This window comes from Hypanus sabinus, chromosome 1, assembly GCF_030144855.1.
Source record: "Hypanus sabinus isolate sHypSab1 chromosome 1, sHypSab1.hap1, whole genome shotgun sequence".
Taxonomy (NCBI): domain Eukaryota; kingdom Metazoa; phylum Chordata; class Chondrichthyes; order Myliobatiformes; family Dasyatidae; genus Hypanus; species Hypanus sabinus.
This window is the reverse complement of record NC_082706.1, coordinates 150,487,914-150,507,569: the sequence shown is the minus strand read 5'-3', so window position 1 is coordinate 150,507,569 and position 19,656 is coordinate 150,487,914. Positions and strand designations below refer to the sequence as shown.

General features: G+C 38.7%; 1 protein-coding gene and 1 long non-coding RNA gene across 2 annotated transcripts in view; one reads left to right on the top strand and one right to left on the bottom strand.

Annotated features, from left to right (window-relative positions):
• LOC132399067 (matrix metalloproteinase-16-like) overlaps positions 1–3,815 on the bottom strand; it is a 204,003-nt gene extending 200,188 nt beyond the window's left edge. Inside the window, exon 1 of the mRNA XM_059979008.1 lies at positions 3,061–3,815. Coding sequence (XP_059834991.1) covers positions 3,061–3,204 — 144 coding nt within the window. The 5' untranslated portion in view covers positions 3,205–3,815. The remainder of the gene's footprint in view (positions 1–3,060) is intronic.
• A 7,501-nt stretch (positions 3,816–11,316) lies between these two features.
• The window catches only part of LOC132399099 (uncharacterized), a 79,769-nt gene continuing 71,429 nt past the window's right edge, over positions 11,317–19,656 (top strand). The window contains exon 1 of the long non-coding RNA XR_009513871.1: positions 11,317–11,354. This is a non-coding gene — a long non-coding RNA (uncharacterized LOC132399099). The remainder of the gene's footprint in view (positions 11,355–19,656) is intronic.

Genomic DNA, 19,656 nt, shown 5'->3' with positions numbered 1-19,656 from the left:
TAAAGAGGTTGCATAAGTGTTCACATGGTAAGTCACTTTATAAGACTGATGAAGGAAAGGAGATATGCTGAAAAGGGAAGCCTATGGAATGGATAGTAGAGACATCAAAGAATAGGGATCAGTAAGTTAGATGGAAATCATGGATAAAAGAGAAACTTTAAAAAACTAGGGTTGATGAAACATGGATATTGTTAATTAGAATCAGAAGATGAAGACTGGGAAATTAGAAAAATAGGGGGAAAATGAAAAGCGGTGAATGAGATTAGGTGTAAATTGGAAAGATGAATTAAATAGGAATAAAACGAGGATCTACTTGAAAGCTGGTATTCTCCAAGTACATCTTAACTCTGGCAAAAGCTCCCAGTTCAGAGTTGCCATCTTCACACATAACCAGTATCCAATGCAGAAACAGGCATGAAAGGCCTGTAAAAAGTGAATTTCTGTGGATCATTTCATGCAGCGCAGGAGACAGATGATAGTTTAGTGAGTGTATAGGTAACTACTAGAAAGAGGCAGGAGATAAGAGGCATTACACATACTGTCAGTTAAAGATTATTGTGTTAGGACAGGAATCAGAGTGTTACCACTGCATCTTTGTTAAGGATACAATTCCATATAGCTGTCACAAGTACCTAGTAACATAATATCTTCACTCATTCACGTTCCTCTAAATTGTTCCCAAAGTTTAGCTTCCCATTTTTTTTTTCTTTCTCAGGCTCACAAGATGGAATCATTTTGAATGATAGAATGATCCCATGAATCATCAGCTTTACCTGTCTTGTCTTCTCCTCTTTGGAAACACAAGGACAGGGCCCCAAGTACAGCCATGACTGAGAATAGTTGTACAAAATTCACAAGCAAAAGTGCTCAAGGTTGCGGTCCTGATCTTTACAAATTAGATAAATGTAAAGCCAATTGCAGAAGTCGTGGTATTACATGAAAAATCTTATTTTGTAGCACACAATCTTTTTAGAACCTTTTAAAGTGCCTTATAACCAATAGTCACTCTTGCAATGTAAACAATGCAATAGCCAATCTTGGACAGCCAGATCCTGGTACAGAATCATGATTATAAGCAGATTTTCTCAATACTATTATTTGAGGGATAAATATTGATCAGAGAACAAGAGACAGGCCTAACATTTTACCCTGAAGACAATCCTTGGCAGCCTAATACATCCTCATTACTGCACTGGTGTTTTATCTTAAGTCTTTTTTTGTGCTCAACTCCTGGAATGGGGCCAGGAACTTTTAACTCAGAGATGAATGAGCAGTCAAATATCATGACTGGGCTTCATGTGGTCTCTTGTTATATGATGAGATTGGCACATGATCAGATCTTCAGGGGTGCCCCCAATCAAAGCTGACTATCTTTGTTGCATATCAATAACATTTTGTGCTATTGAACCAAGATACTTACTTTTATAGAAATGTATTGTGATAGAAAACTTTAAGTACTGTGAATAAATAAACAAACTAGTAAAATAGTTGTTAACAGAGCGCATATCACATTTCAAACTTTTTTCCATTGTTATATAGGTCTTTTCAATAAATAATGGAAACAATGTTGAAGAGTTTCCTTGGCTAAGGGACCCAGAACCTAACCCTCCTCCCACTTGTATTTTTCTAATGGAGATAGTAGCTTTATTTAAAACCACCGAACTATCTTATAGTACAATGGAGTAGTGGTAACATACAGAGAACTGTTTTGATAGTGATCGTCGTTCCCTGCATATTTTTCAAGACTAGTTTCATAGAGAAACCACTGCAGGTACATTAATTTGATTAGAAAGATTAATTCAGAAATCCCCAAAAGACTAATTAACCACATTTGTCTAATTTCTGCTCTTAATGAAGATATTTGATAAATGAACTGCTAACGTTCTATGAAAATAAAAACTCTACTACTGGGGATCTCCTCTGATAACTTTTAGGTTCTGCAGCAGCGCTGCCTGACTACGTTGGAAATGCACTGTGCCACAGGCTAAGTGGAAACCAGATTTCAATCCACCCAGGATGCTCCGAACTGCCTTGAAAATACACTACAAGGTTGCATGTTCCAGCCGGCGTTCGCTTGCCCGCAACAGCGCAAAATCACCTCGCGACTCGCAACTTGTTACCTCCCGAGAAACAGAGTGATGTGAGGTTGAAAATCCAACCGGCACAAGGATGGAACGCGTGGAAGAGCGAAATGAAGTAAATGGGCCATACATCTGGATTAAATTATCGAAATCTCGAGTAGTCTGCTAGAACAGATCGGCACTCCGGGATGCTGAACTTCAAGTGACCCGTCACTTTGCCGTATATCTCAGCCATCTCATCAAAGTACGTGGATAGAACGTGGCGATACTGGGGAGTGGGAGCCAAGTGTGTAATCTGACTCAACAAATGACTGATTCAGTAAAACAAAGGGGCAAACGGAATAATTTACACTGCCTCTATGGTAATTACAACTGGGCTCATTATAAGAACTTTAAAGAAACATTTTCGTGTACCGGTGATTATAAAACAAAGGTCGTGATACAGTTTTTGTTTCCCCAGTCATTTTAAGTTACACAAGGAGACTGATTGAGAACCGTTAGTCCACAATAAGAGCACTCTCTGAAGAGGGTTAGAGGCCGATTGTAGCTTAACGTTGGATCAAAGGTGTGACTCTACTGTACGCAGAATGCATCCTGCTCTCAAATTCGTTCGTTCGTGGGCAGGATAATGAATAATGAATCAATTAGGAAAAAAAAACCCTACTGCATACAACTGCTCAAGAAAGCGGCATTCAAGACATCGCACGATGTCCTTTGGATTGAATAAAAAAAGTCCGTTCACACCGTGAGAGGGCACTACCGCCTTCATTCTTATTTGTAGCGATTCTTAAAATGAATATCACTCTACTCAAATGAAAACTATGTATCTGTACAAATGAAAAGACGTTTGGCTAGTTTCCTCAGTAATTTATGAAGATCCCAGTATGTGTACATTACGGTATTGGAGCGTCAGCGAATTCAAATGCATTACTGGTAGCGGAATATTATCACTATAGAAAACCAAGTCATACAAACTTACCTCCACGCTGAAGGATTGTTCCTCACCACAAACGAAACAAATAATCCAAAGCAAGGTTTGCAAATAAAACGCCCCGGAATATACAATTGCAAGTAGTCTTTCTCTGTACAGCGTGGCTAAAGGCTTAATGAACCCGTTTGCCATCTTTCAGAGAAGGAGCCGCTCATTTGTGGAGGAGCCGTCTGTTGCTGAATGTACTGACAAACTGTGAGAGAGAATCAAGGAGCTGCACGGAGCCCGGGCTGCTCTGTGCGGCGGATCGCCCCGGAGCAATTTCACTGGCTGCAACCACTCAGTCCGAGTCTAACAGTCCAGGGAGCCTCCAGCGCGTCTGCGCACTAATTAACCAACTACCCTGTCTAACTGGCAGAGACCTGGTTCACTACGAAAACTGGGAGACCAGAGGCTGACACAGACGCTTCTGGTCATTATGCAGACATTGTATTATCTGCCTCCCTGGTACGGAAGCTAAGCAAAGATATTCAGACTACTGTGAACGGAATGCCTCGCCCCTGTGCTCTACCGACTAATGACTGCTTTATCTTATGTTAGAAAAACAAATGCAATGCCGACTCGTTCCCTAGAGATAAACATATCTTAATTGCTAACCTTTTGTGTATGTCATTGATCTTTAAATAATGTAAACTAAAATCTCGACGTGTAATCACCTTGCAGTATTTTTTTTTCAGGATGGAAGCGAGTTTGCCTCGCCCTGCCTTTTACTGTATTCCCAATCTCAGGTCTAATACTATATTGAGGCGCCAAGTGTCAGCACCCCTCGGTGGTGCTTTGGAAAGAGGGAAGTTGACATCGGACCATTAAAATAAAGTTAGTAAATATCAAAATAACACATCGTGCAAGCCATTTAAGCAATTACAGCATTTCATCTACTGATTTTCTTCCTTTTATAGAAAGGGGCTCTCATCTTCCAGTTTTCCGACCCGATGTGAGGTCTCTGAGCAAAACATTGCTCCAGCCGTCACTGCACAGAGGATATACTCTGTGTTTCTTAAAACAGATCTCCTGTCTTCTTGAAGACAAACTTCTCTTCAGTCAATTGGCTTTGTATCTGTTCAAATGACAAAAGCACCTTGTTTCATTTAATTGAGTAACTGTAATTAAGTTATTTTATGAGATTTTATCCTTTCCTTTGAGTATTAACCCTTTTTTATGATCTCTGCGCCTCCTGAAGCAGATATTTATTTAACTTTTGATGGCATTTCAGGTAGCTAAATTATCGAGCTTGTTGCCTTTAGAGAAGACCAGTTGTACATTGCTGCTGAAAGATATTGACATCACACAGGGATCTACACATCAAAGTCAACTAGGTGCTTTTATATTCTCTGTTGTGGCCTTCCTTTGCTTTCCTCAATGCTGAGTCACTTTTGTACAGTATATCAATTACTATTATATTTGTTTATGTGATTTGAACTTTAAGAGCATCATACTGGGTTCTTAAATATTATGAATTTGTGATCCCAATGCAACTAAAGAACTGTAAAGGACTTGTAACTTGTGAACCTCAGAACAGTTCCTGATATGCCCTTCTATAAACTGAGGCCAGACTTTTAAAAATCACTCTTTAGTCTATTTCCTCTTGTCTTTCAGTACCAAATTAAGTGTGAATGCTCATAAGCCCACACTGGCAAAACATTTATTTTGTCATAATGAATTTTCAAAGACATTGCAGAGGCAAATCTTTCTATCTAATATGGCAAGACATTCCTAAGGCAATTAATTTACAAATATTATAAATTGATAAAAGTGGCATCTCTATGGTCTGTAAATGAATGGCCATCTTTGAAACAGAGTTCCAAATCTTGCTTCGCAGAGCTGAAGGACTTGAGACGTCATTATGACAACTGACACACTCTAGAAAAGGAAATAATGAATCAACAGTAAAGAAAAGGAAATACTGACAGAAGAAAACCATTGTGCAAATCATGACAGTAGGAAGTTGGACTTGTGGGTAGGCAGTTCCTGCCTCACTCAAGACCCTAACTAACTATTTGCTTTGGACTCTGAATTTATCACCATATTCACACATATTACTCACATGTATTTTTGTAAATCTGTTGCTTTTGAATATTTCTATTTTTTTTCTACAAACTCAGTTAAATTTCATCTCTTTAATTTCTAGAATTCTTGACAAAACTATTTTGGTTACTAAAAGGGAAAAATGCATAAAAATAAGAATAGACACATTTCTATCATGTTAGGGAAATCTCCAAAACTATTAAAGTGGTGGTCAGGAAGTGAAAGGTTTCATAAATATTCGGAAAAGGAAATCCTCAAGCCTACCTAAAACAATGAGAAGGGGAGTTGCAAATCTGGAAGTATTTCCAGACTGGTCATTCGCATTTTGTTATTAGCAGGAAGTTCTCAGAGGAGCATTATGGGTAAGGTTCAGATGTGGAACAAGAGGTAAGAGGGAATAGACAGAGAAAGAATGTGTTGGATTAGAGTTATTTCAAAAGAATTTTGAGAGCTGATATGTTGACACTAGAATCAGTTCACTGTCTTCCTTGAAGTAGCCAAGGGCTTGGTAGTCAAAGAAAAGTTTAAAAATCAGTTAAATGTAATCAGAACAGATAAGCATTATGGAAGAATTGTGAAGAAAAAGGATTGATAGAAGTGAAAAATGTCACAGGAGGTGAATGTTACTAAGTGAAAGGAATGCATTCTATGTTGACTTTGACCATCAAAACATGGAGGAACCATCACAAACTCCCACAGCCCCCAATGACCCTGCAATTTCAGTCTCTGAGGCCGACATGACAGCATTCTCCAGGAGGTTAATCCCATGGAGAGCACCTGTGCTGATCAACTAGCTGGGGTGTTCACGGAGATTTTTAACCTCTCATTAAAGAAGTCGGAAGTACAGATAGACAGACAGACATACTTTATTGATCCCGAGGGAAATTGGGTTTCATTACAGTCGCACCAACCAAGAATAGTGTAGAAATATAGCAATATAAAACCATAAATATAAAATCTGCTTCAAGTAGACTTCACTTATACTGGTGCCTAAGTGTTTTGAGAGGCTGGTGATGAAACATATCAACTTCTGCCTGAAAAGCAACTTGGATTCACTCCAATTTGCCAACTGACATAACAAATCCATTGTAGATGTTATCTCATTGGGTCTTTAATCAACCCTGGTATATCTGGACAGCAAAGATGCTCTTTATTGACAACACCTCAATATTCAATACTATTATCCCCTTAAATCTAATAACTTTTAAGACCTGGCCTCAATACCTCCTTGTGTAATTGGATCCTCGATCTCCTCGCTTGCAGACTCCAGTCAGTTTGGATTGGCAACAAGATCTCCACAATCTCCATCAGTGTAGGTGCACAATGGCAAGGCTCTGTGCTTAGCCCCTTGCTCTACTCCATTTACACTTACAACAGTGTGGTGAAGCACAGCTCCAAAGTCATATTTAAGTTTGCTGTCATAGATCCAATCAAAGGTGGTGATGAATCAACTTATAGGAGGGAGATTGAAGATTGAGATTGAAACTCTTGCTTAATATCAGCAGGACTATGCGGCTGATTGTTGACTTCATGAGGAGGAAACCAGAGGTCCACGAGCAAGTCTTCATTGGGGGATCAGAGATGGAGAGAGCCAGCATCAGCACTATCATTTCAGACTTGTCCTAGACTCAGCACATATGACAAGTGCAATTATGAAGTAAACATTGCAGCACCTCTACTTCCTTAGAAATTTGCAAAGATTTGGCAAGACATTTAAAACTTTAAATAACTTCTATAGATTGGTGGTGTAGAGTATATTGACTGACTGTATTACAGCCTAATATGGAAACAGCAATGCCCTTGAATGGAAGGTCCTACAAAAAGTAGTAGATATGACCCAGTTCATCACAGCTAAAGCCCTCCACTCCACTAAGCACATCTATACAGCGCGTCATCAGAGGAAAGCAGTATCCATCATCAGAGACCCCCACCACCCAGGTCAAGCACTCTTCTCTCTGCTGCCATTGGGAAGAAGGTGCAAGAGGCTCAGGACTTACACCACGGCATTCAAGAACAGTTATTACCCCTCAGCCATCAGGCCCTTGAACTAGAGGGGATAACTTCACTGATCTTCACACCCCATCACTGAACTGTTCTTGCAACCTATGAACTCACTTTCAAGGACACTTCCTCTCATGTTCTCAAAATTTACTGCTTATTTATTATTATTATTATTATTATTATCACTTTTCTGTCTTTCTCTTTGTATTTGCACAATTTGTTGGTTGTTTTGCACATTGATTGTTCACTTTGTTGGTGTAGTCTTTCATTGATTCTATTGTGATTATGGATTTATTGATTACACCTATAAGAAAATGAATCTCAGGATTGTATGTGGTGACATATATGCACTTTGCTAATAAATTTTATTTGAACTTTGAACTTATGCTTGCAGTAAGTGCCAAGGTATGCTCATAAAATAAATCGGCATGATAAAGGTATAACATAGATAGCTATTAAAATGACACAAGTAGTTGCTGTGAACACCAAGGAGAAAGGGATTTTTTCTATAATCTGTCATTGAGCACCCATATTAAGGCAGTTTGTAGCTAACTTACCTTCAGCAGGGTCTTCCTTTAAATAAATTAGGAGACAGAAAATGTTCCTAAAAGTAAGTTATTGATATCACAGTGAGATATTAGAGCCATTAGGCGCATTATCAATTATGGTGGCAATTTCCAGATAAGATCTAGATGTAGATAAGGGAGGTATGGACATTGTTTAAGTTATCACCATGAACCTGACTCTAAAGCTGCTGCCGTCTCCTGGTGGAATTTTCTCCTCAGATGTTCCAACTTACTGTTCCACTCTTTATTCTAATGCAGCTTCTTTATTCTCCATTGAACATATTGTTCTCAGTTTTTGATCGTTACATAAGTGCCATTACATACTCGTTATAGATATGCACAGATAACTCAACAAGCAGAGCATGAGATGTGCTTCTTTAAGCAGATTTGCCATGTGCTCAAATCAGTCCTACAAATAAAAGTTGTCACAGGGAGAGGATAAAAAAAACGTAGAATATATCCTAAGCAAAGGGACATGAATTGGTTCCACTGTCTCACACATTCTTAATTTTCTGGAATAAATACTGTCCTTGGAAATAAACTAACCAAATAACTCAAATGCTCTGTAGTTCAACATAAACAAAGTTTAGCAGGTTAGGTAATAAACTAGAATGTAGGTGATTCAAAATAAACCAAAATCTGCATAAGTTATTGCTTACAGTATTTAGGTCAAGAAATTGTACTTCTTTCAAAAGTGATAGGAGATCTATTTTTTCCTGATATCTTGAAAATCTGGAACTTATGATTCCTGTAGATTGATTCCCTCCATTACCTATATCTCAGTGAAGCAATTAAACCAACATTTAACAAGCCTAAGATTAATTATGAAGCAGTACAGGTTTGGAAAAACCTATTAATTGCAGAAAAATTATAATCAAATAGCTTAGCCTTCATGCTAAATCATCCAGGTTTTTCATCTCCACCCTGACTTACCACATTTCATAGAAAGGGAAATTTCTTAATTAGAAGCTGCCACTTGTCCTGCAGATTTTCTGGCTTCAGTAAGGTTATATGATCATTGGAAGTTCTATCTCCAGCCACTAATTCAAAGAGAGAGGAGTTTTGACACTGCAGGTCTCTGGAGAAAACACAAAGATGGAACAAAGGCAGTTTACAGAATACTCCTCCTGCAAAATTGTGTTTCAAAACAAAGAATCATGATGTACTACCTGTAAAATAGCATAAAATGATAGCTTGTGCTGCTTCAAGGAGAATTTCCTATTTCAGGCCACAAAATGTTGACCAAGGGACTGAAAACCAAAATGTAGATGCTGGAGGCCTGAAATAAAACCAAAAGTACTGGTGATACTGAAGAAGTTGGGCAGCCTCAGTAGGTAGTTAAACAAACTTAAAAGCAACAAACACAAAGTGCTGGAGGACCCCAGCAGGTCAGGCAGCATCTATGTGGAGAAATAAGTGACATGTCATTGAGTCATACAGAACATAAACAAAGCCATCAATCAACTACATTTATTCCAATCGTCAAACACACATTGCTCTTTATTTTCCTCCCTATGAACTCCCTTCCGCCACAATTCTTCCAGTACCCATCTATGCTAGAATACTTTACAATATCAAATTACCCAATAAATCAGTATGACTTTGCCATGTGAAAATAACACAGAACACCCAATAGAAATCTGGAGACTCACAGGGAGAATAAGCAAACTTCACAAAGACCTCATCCAAGTTCAGGATCAGACTGAGATCCCTGAAGCTGTGAGTAAGCACCACTGTCCACTGTCCCCTGTCCCACCTCAGATCACTGAGCTGAAATATTGCCTCTGCTTTTCTCTCTGCAGCTCTCGGCCCACCTGCTGAGTGTCTCCAATATTTTCAGTTCTTATTATCGAATTAGGAGTGCTAAGATGACCTAGTATGCAGCAGTTCATTTGGCTGAAAACAACAACATTTAACTTGTATAACTGTCCACACATGATTACATGGCATTACATGAAGAAGAGTAGAGAAGTTTCCTTTGGGTCTTGTCCGATATTAATTTTTAAGCTAGTAGTCTGTGCCACCAAAAATAAAATATCTGATCATAATCTCATTGGTGTTTAAAGAGGATTCACCATGTACAAATTGCCTTCCCCGTTTCCTTACAGACTGCATCTTGAAAATTTTCCTTTTACTCTAAAGCATTTTAAAGTTTAAAGTTCAAAGTAAATTTATTATCAAAGAACATATATGTCACCATATTCGACAGACAGACGTACTTTATTGATCCCGAGGGAAACTGGGTTTCATTACAGTCGCACCAACCAAGAATAGTGTAGAAATATATTGATATAAAACCATAAATAATAATAAGTAAATTATGCCAAGTGGAGTAAGTCCAGGACCACCTATTGGCTCAGGGCGTCTGACACTCTGAGGGAGGAGTTATAAAGTTTGATGGCCACAGGCAGGAATGACTTCCTATGATGCTCAGTGTTACATCTCGGTGGAATGAGTCTCTGGCTGAATGTACTCCTGTGCCTGACCAGTACATTATGGAGTGGATGGGAATCATTGTCCAAGATGGCATGCAACTTGGACAGCATCCTCTTTTCAGACACCACCGTCAGAGAGTCTAGTTCCACCCCCACAACTTCACTGGCCTTATGAATGAGTTTGTTGATTCTGTTGATGTCTGCTACCCTCAGCCTGCTGCCCCAGCAAGCACAACTGCAAACATGATAGCACAGGCCACCACAGACTCATAGAACATCCTCAGCATCATCCTCAGCAGATGTTAAAGGACCTCAGTCTCCTCAGGAAATAGAGATGGCTCTGACCCTTCTTGTAGACAGCCTCAGTGTTCTTTGACCAGTACCCTGAGATTGATTTTGTTGCGGAAATCCACAGTAAATGCAAAAAAACAACAACCAATGTGCAAAAGACAACAAACACTGCAAATACAGAAAGAGAAAAACAAACAAAATATTAATAATAAATAACCACATATATCGAGTACATATGACGAGTCCTTGAAAGTGGGATGTATTTTCTTTGCCTGCTTTTTGTTTCATTTTTTCTTTCTCTTTTATTTTCACTCTCTCCTTCTCTTTTTAATTATTTTGTAAATAGTTTGGATCATGAGATCAGATGCTCATTCTCAAACCTTGGCTGTTCTTCAGAAAAATTCTTTCATTTTTCTTATCACTTTCTTGTCTCTCTAGTGCAGCCAGATCAACTTTGATCCAAGTGAACAGCAGAGTGCTGGCAAAATTCCCGTATGTCTTTGTTCAAATACATTTTCTTTGTAATTCTAAGCCTTAATGTATTTTGAACGATGTCAGAAGCAAACAGCTAGAAATATTATTTTCCCAGATGTGTTTAACATTCCACAACAGCTACTGTAGGATACTGTAGAAAAAGGGATCAAATGATGGAACTTCCAACTTACAGGTTGCAGATCTAATATTGCAGTGTAAATGGAGTCTTCTACAGTTTACCTTCTAAAGTTTAATCTTTGGTTGTCTTAGAGAATTGAGAAGGCAGAGAGGAAAGGGTGTTGAGGTATGGTTAACCTGTGTATGTACTGATATCTGAAATTATTCCTTTACTCATTACCACAGAATGAATACCCTCAAGCAACTCAGATAAAGCTCTGAATGTTTCAATATAAATGGGATCCTCAACCTGTAAAAAACATGGAAACCCTCAACTCTGACTACCCTGAATATACTGCAAAACATTTTCTAGGTAAGTGTTAATAAATCATTTATGACTTGATGTTGGATATTCTTGAATTTTTATCACATTGACAGTGACAACTTCTTAAGTCCAAATGGTAATGTTTAGCGGAAAAACATGTTTATAACTTGTGAGCATTGTCCTACTTTAAATTATAGGAACTAAGCTCACAACCAATACATTCATCACTATCATTAGATTATTTGTGCGTATTTGCTTCAATTTATTGGAGCTCTTTCCATTGGTGTTATTACATCATTGTGCAATGTGGACTTCAAAGCTCTGTTGTTATGTAGATCACACAAAGTGTCCTTTATTATTTCCTCTAAGTACCTACATACTCTTGGCAAAAAGACCATTGTTAGGTAAATTGGATGCCTATCAGAGAATGTGCCCACATCTGTTACCACTGATGGTCAGTCACCTGCCTGCAGGACACTTATTTATTTGTGAAGCAGGTCCTTTCAGCCCTTTGAGCCAGGCTGCCCAGCAACCCCGGATTTAAACCGAGACTGATCAGGGAACAATTTACAAAGATCAATTAACTAATTAACTGGTAAATCTTTGAACTGAGGGAGGCAACTGGAGCACCCAGAGGAAACCACCATGGTCATGGGGAGAACATATAAACTCCTTACAGACGTTGGTGGAAATTGTACCCGGGTTGCTGGTACTGTAAAGCATTGTGCTAACCAATATGCTACTGTGCTTCCCATCATATCTATTAATTAGGCATATACTTGTATAATTAAAAGCAAGCTACCTACTTCATACATCCTATCTACTTGATTTAATTAGTGATTTAGGTAAATATTATTTTGTGCAGCAAGGTAGCATAGAGGTTAATGTAATGCTTTATAGCATCAGCCAACAGGGTTCAATTCCCACCACTGCCTGTAAGGAGTTTGTACATTCTCCCCGTGACTCCTTGGCTTCCTCAGGGTGTTCTGGTTCACTCACACATTCCAAAGACGGCCAGGATAACAGGTTAATTGGTCAGCATGGACTCACTGTCCAGAAGGATTGGTAATTGTGCTGTAAATCTGAATAAAATAAATTTAGTGAGTATATCACTGAAATAAAAACAGGAACTGCTGGAACATGATCAGGTCAGACAGTATCTTTGAAGAAGAGAAACAGAGCTAATGTTCCAATGTTTCAGGTCACAAACCCTTTAACAGAAGTGAGAAGGAGATAAAATAAATTACTTTTAATTTATAATGAAGGTGGGGAAGGAAAAGAGAGGGCATAGGGAGTACCACTGACAAGGCAAGCCAAGATTTTTAAGCAATTACTCATTTGGTTGATTGCTTCAACAACAGCTGATGAGTGAAGCTGTAGAGAATTATCAAACAAATGGACTTGTGAATGGACAGTTAAACCTGTGAAATGCAGGACAAAGCTGTTGGAAATGTCCCATAATGTTGGTGGAGAAAAAGTAAATAATTTAACAGATGGATTATGCACAGTAAAACAGCCTAGTTTTGATACCAGTATGAAAAGGAAGTTAACCAAAATCGTTGAATTCAGTATTGAGTTCCAATGGCTGCCATGAAACTAGAGGTAAAATGAAAGGCTGATATTGCGCTTTATTGTTCTCACTCCCAAAGCCACACACACAAGTTGCAGAGCAGGTCAGACAGCATCTATGGGAGGGAAGAAACGGTCAATGTTTCGGGCCAAGACCCTTCATCATGACTGGAAAGGAAAGCGGAAGATGCCAGATTAAGAATACAGGGGTGAGGGGAATGAGTACAAGCTAGAAGGTGAGGTGAAGCCAGTAGGGTGGGGGAGGGGGATAAAGTAAGAAGCTGGGAGATACTGGGTGGAAAAGGTAAAGGGCTAGAGAAGAACTAATCTGATAAGAGAGGAGGGTGGACCATGGGAGAACAGGAAGGAAAGTGGCACTAGGGGGCAGTGATAGGCAGGTGAAGAGAAGAGATATGAGGCCAGAGTGGGAAATTGAAGAAGAGGGAAGGGAGAGGGGAAAATAAATCACCAGGAGATATCAATGTTCATGATATCAGGTTGGAGGTTACCTAGATGGAATATAGTGTGTTGTTCTTCCAACCTGAGAATGCCCTCATCATGGCAGAAAAGGAGGCCATGGACCAACTTGTCAGAAATGGGAAATGGAATTAGAATGGTTGGCCACTGGGACACCGTGCTTTTTGTAGATTGAGCAAAGGAGCTCGACAAAACGGTCCCTCCATTCTACAACTGGTAGAGGAGTGTTGAGGAGGCCTAATTGAAAATACCAAATACAGTAGACAGTCTCAGCAGATTCTGAGGCCTTACTTGGAAGGACAGTTTGGGACCCTGAATGGAGGAGAGGGAGGAGGCTAATGAGGCAAGTGTAGCACATCTTCCGCTTGCAAGAATAAGTGCTAGGAGGGAGATCATTGGGGAGGGATGAATGGACAAGGGAATCATGAAGGGATCAATCCCTGAAGAAAGCAAAGAGTTGGGGGAGGTATAGATGTGTTTGGTGCTACAGTCCCATTGAAAGATACAAGTTGCTTTCACTTACATCCAGCTGTGATTCCTGTTATTCTATTCATACTCCTCCTCCCTGACTGCAACTTAATTAACTTGTTTCTTTGTCACCATTGGGATTTATGCTTGACGCTATGGATATATGTGGCTCAGCTAGTCACACTAATCAGCTAAAGCATCTCAACATTAGTGGACAAATAACTCATTGTTTTAAATATTTGGAAATACTTTTGCTCAAATACATAACCTGTATTTTTTTAATAATACAAAATGGTTTTGATCATATCTGTATACCATAAACCTTCCCAGATCCTTGAAGAAGTTCTAAGTATTTAATTTCTTTAATTCAGTTAGCCTGATAATTCATCTGTTGTATTATATAACACAAGTATTTGATACTGAATAATGAATAGGTGCAGCTTTCCCAATATCTAGCTAGGAGAAAATTAAACAGGGAATAGAATAGTTATGATACTTTTTATAAAAGTTGTGCTATTTTGATTAATTAAATCCAAATAAAATTAGCTACATCTCATAAAAGGAAATGGATAGATTAAGGGGTGATTTTAATAACATTGGTAGCCCTATGATATTCAAACTTTTGGCTCAGAATTCTTTGAATAGTTACTTTGATAGATCAATGTAATGTCTAAATCCATAAGGCTAGTTGATATTAGTCCATAAGCTTACCTCCTGGTGCATTCTTACATTTATCATTTTTGATAGTTTCAATCCCTAGGTGAGGAATAGAATTCTCTGCTCTGAATCATAAATTTGTTGATCCTAACTAATTTCATAGGCTTGGACATAAAATTGGTCTAATGCCCACCTGAGAGAATCAGAATCAGAATCTGGTTTATTATCACCAGCATGTGTCATGAAATCTGTTAACTTAGCAGCAGCAGTTTAATGCAATACATAATATAGAAGAAGAAAAACAAGTAAATCAATTACAGTATACATATATTGAATTGATGAAAAATCATGCAGAAACAGTAATAATATATATTAAAAAAAGCAAGGTGGTGTTAGGAATTAGATGCCAGAGGGAATGAAGCTGTTCCTGAATCACTGATGTTTGCCTTCAGGCTTCTGTACCTCCTACCTGATGGTAACAGTGAGAAAAAGGCATGTCCTGGGTGCTGGAGATCCTTAATAATAGACACTGACTTTCTGAGATACTGGCTCCTTAAAGTTGTCCTGGGTACTTTGTAGTCTATACCCAAGATGGAGCTGACTAAATTTACAACCCTCTGCAGCTTCTTTTGGTCCTATGCAGTAGTCCCCACCCCCTCATACCAGGCAGTGATGCAGCCTGTCAGAATGCTCTCCACAGTACAACATACAAGTTCTTGAGTGTATTTGTTGACATACCAAATCCTTTCAAACTCCTAATGAAATATAGTTGCTGTCATGCCTTCTTTATAACTGCATCAATATGTTGGGACCACGTTAGTTCCTCAGAGATCTTGACACCCAAGAACTGGAAACTGCTCACTTTCCATTTCTGATCCCTCTATGAGGATTGCTATGTGTTCCTTCATCTTACCCTTCCTGAGTTCTACAATCAGCTTTTTCGTCTTACTGACACCGAGTGCCAGGTTGTTGTTGCAATGCCACTCCACTAGTTGGCTTATCTCATTCCTGTACACCCTCTTGTCTCCATCTGAGGCTCTACTAACAATGGTCATATCATTAGCAAATTTATAGATGGTATTTGAGCTATGCCTAGCCACACATTGCTGCATTGTCAAGGGGTGCTATCTTTCTGATCTTGCCTAAACATAGCATGGACGGATAAGTTATTTGCCATTGCCAGAACTGCCTTTTAGAACGTTACAAATATACAAGTATGGGTTTGGATGTGATTCCTCATATACCAGATTTCTTAGTGCTCATCCTTGGAGTGCTCCTAGAATTAGTACAATAAGTTCCTTCTCGAGTGGAGAGTGAAGTAGAAGTGAGAAGAACAAAACTTTTCACAATACTTTTGCAAGGTAATGTTCAGCTTTAGTAGAAGTGAAAAATCTGCCTTATCTGTTTTCCTCTTTAAAAAGGGCAATTAACGACCAGTATTGTGACTGGGGTATGTAGAAAATGATTCCAATTATTATTTTCAATAAATTAGCACTGTTGAGAAAATAAGTACTATATTTATGCTTTAAAATCAAGTAGCCTCTTGATTTATATTAATCTTCTCAACAGTGATGATACGAGTATTATCAGTGTCCCTTTGTGTACCACTGAACAATCCACACCAAAGTAAAAACTTGCCTTTGCAGGTTGTCATTGGATTGGGAAATTGAACAAGAGAGCCACACACTTGTCACTAGTTCATGCTTTAGCCTGAATTTAATGGTACTATTGGAATTAATCTGCAATTGTTGAATGGGGGGAGGGGGGAATAATGAATTATGGCTAAAGTTATAGTGAAAGCCCTCATTTAGACTGATCTAAATGCCAAGAAGAACATCTCTTTCCTGAATACTAAAAATGTTCATAATTTCTCTCTGATATTTCAGGAGACACGCATAAGCCAAAGGCATGCCTAAATCAGCTTGCAAGTGTCATACATAATTTTTTTCAGGCTGTGCAAGAGTATGATGCACAATTCCTAGCTATACTGTACTTACGACAGAATTTATATTTCCATTGTAAATATGATAATGTGTAATGACAGTTTAAATACAATGGAACTTAATTCTTCTTAGTGAGGATGTGTTGAACACATTTGGTATTACAATAAAATAATTTAACATTTGCCAGTAGCAAAACATGAGTTTTCCATATTTCTTTTAGCTATTTTCAAAGAATTTATAGTCCATTTTTTGACCATTATGTAAAAATAGTAATTCTAATTATTCAATTATTAGCTAGAAATTGAGATCAAAGTTGGTCAAATGTAGTGAACAAGAAATATATGTTATTTAAAGCTAAAATAAAGAATTATTAACACTTAACACAGTGTTTGACCAGTTCCCTGTTGGAAATTTGTTGCCCAGACCAAAGAAATCTAGTTAATATTATCCACCAGAGGGCATCAAAATACACAAGCACAGAACAGCCGCTCAGAACCAATGTGATAGGTGACATGGCTGCCTATACTTAGGTCACTGAAACAAAATAAAATTATTTTACAACATAGTACAATCCCATAATACATTTTGGCATGTGTTTAGTACTTAGATATGGAATTTCTAATTGCTTCACTGAAATTCAAGCAAATCCATTTAAAATAAGAGGATGTTGAAGCACGAATTATTGAAAAAATAACTTCACTTTCCATTACCCTTTGAACTTGCTTTTAGAAACATTATACTGAAAGCCAGACCAGGCCACAAAATTAGTCATGATTCCAGACTGAATTAACCAATATGACAAGTTTTCATTAAGACTGCCCATTTCTAAGTCTTTGAGAAGGCTCTTAATATTAAACTGTTTTTTTCCTAAGCCAACACACACTACAAAACTGATTACAATGCTTTTTTTAAAATAAGGCGAAGCAAAAATTTCCAAAGAATCTACCTAACATATACAAATTTTACTTATCTGTTACATTGAAGTAATTTTCAGATTATTCATAGACTTTGAATTAGACACATTGATTGAGTCTGCCAATTTTATTGATTATCCCCATTTTAATCCAGTTCTAAACATAGTATGGAATTATACAACAACACACACAAAATGCTGGTAGAACACAACAGGCTAGGCAGCATCTTTAGGGAGAAGTGATGTTGACGTTTTGGGACGAGACCCTTCGTCAGGACTAACCGAGAGGAAAGACAGTAAGAGATTTGAAAGTAGAGGGGGAAGGGGGAAATGCGAAATGATAGGAGTAGACAGGAGGGGGTGCGATGAAGCTAAGAGCTGGAAAGCTGATTGGCGAAAGTGATACAGAGCTGGAGAAGGGAAAGGATCATGGGATGGGAGGCCTTGGGAGAAAGAAAGGGGGAGGGGGGAGCACCAGAGGGAGACAGAGAGCAGGCAAACAACTAAATATGTCAGGGATGGGGTAAGAATGGGAGGAGGGGCATTAACGGAAGTTAGAGAAGTCAATGTTCATGCCATCAGGTTGGAGGCTACCCAGCCGGTATATAAGGTGTTGTTCCTCCAACCTGAGTTTGGATTCATTTTGACAGTAGAGGAGGCCATGGATAGACATATCAGAATGGGAATGGGATGTGGAATTAAAATGTGTAGCCACTGGGAGATCCTGCTATTTCTGGCGGACTGAGCGTAGGTGTTCCACGAAACAGTCTGGGTAGCCTCCAACCTGATGGCATGAACATTGACTTCTCTAACTTCCGTTAATGCCCCTCCTCCCCTTCTTACCCCATCTCTGACATATTTAGTTGTTTGCCTGTTCTTCATCTCCCTCTGGTGCTCCCCCCTTCCCCTTTCTTTCTCCTGAGGACTCCCGTCCCATGATCCTTTCCCTTCTCCAGCTCTGTATCACTTTCGCCAATCACCTTTCCAGCTCTTAGCTTCATCCCACCACCTCCGGTCTACTCCTATCATTTTGCATTTCCCCTTTCCCCCTCTACTTTCAAAACCCTTACTATCTTTCCTTTTGGTTAGTCCTGACGAAGGGTCTCGGCCCGAAACATCGACATCGCTTCTCCCTATAGATGCTGCCTCGCTTGCTGTGTTCTACCAGCATTTTGTGTGTGTTGTTGTTTGAATTTCCAGCATCTGCAGATTTCCTCGTGTTTACTTATGGAATTATACTATGTTTTAAAATAATCTTGTTTTGTTTCAGTGATCTAAATATAGACATAATAAGGCAGTTACGCCTTACTGATATAGTTGGCATGTACCAGCAGATTTACCAGGAGCAATACTTCAATAATTAGAGAAAAGTGGTCAACAAAGGGAGACTTCAAAGCCGTTCTATATTTATCATCTTACTAAAGACAAATAACAAAACTAATATTCTAAAATTTCTTTAATTCCAGACAAATTTTCATTAAAATATAACCTATCTAACCTTCAAAATAGATAAACCCTGTGACTTCTATCTATGGATTCAAATAGAACAAGACATCAACAAATATGAAGAATGAAAAAGGTCTATTTGATGATACATGGATTTGATTCAATTTTTAATTTGCAATAGCCATCTGAAAATATTATGAAATAGAACAACTCTGCTTTTAATCTTTACCCCTTCCTCCAAATCAGTTTCTGGTACTAATAATATTGACTATATTACTTACATCCTTCATATACATGAGGAGTAAAAAACTTTACGTTATGTCTCTGTCTAAATGTGCAATTATACCAATTTATAATAAATAGTATGTACAGCAGGATAGTCAATATAACATAGAAATACAGTTGTGTCAGCATGAGTTAAGCAGTCTGATGGCCTGGTGAAAGAAACTGTCTCAGAGCCTTTTGGTCCTGGCTTTTTTGTTACGATGCCGTTTTCCAGATGGTAGCAGTTGGAACAGTTTGCGGTTGGGCGACTCAAGGCCCCAATGACCTTTTGGGCCCTTTTTACACACCTGTCTTTGTAGATGTTCTGGATAGTGGGAAGTTCATATCTACACTGCGCTCGGCTGTCTGCATCACTCTCTGCAGAGTCCTGCGATTGAGGGAAGTACAGTTTCCATACCAGGCAGTGATGCAGCCAGTCAGGATGCTCTCAATTGTGCCCCTGTAGAAATTTCTTAGGATTTGGGAGCCCACAGCGAACTTCTTCAACCGTCTGAGGTGAAAGAGGGAATGTTGTGCCCTTTTCACCACACAGCTGGTATGTACATACCATGTGAGATCCTCGGTGATGTTTATGCTGAGGAATGTAAAGCTT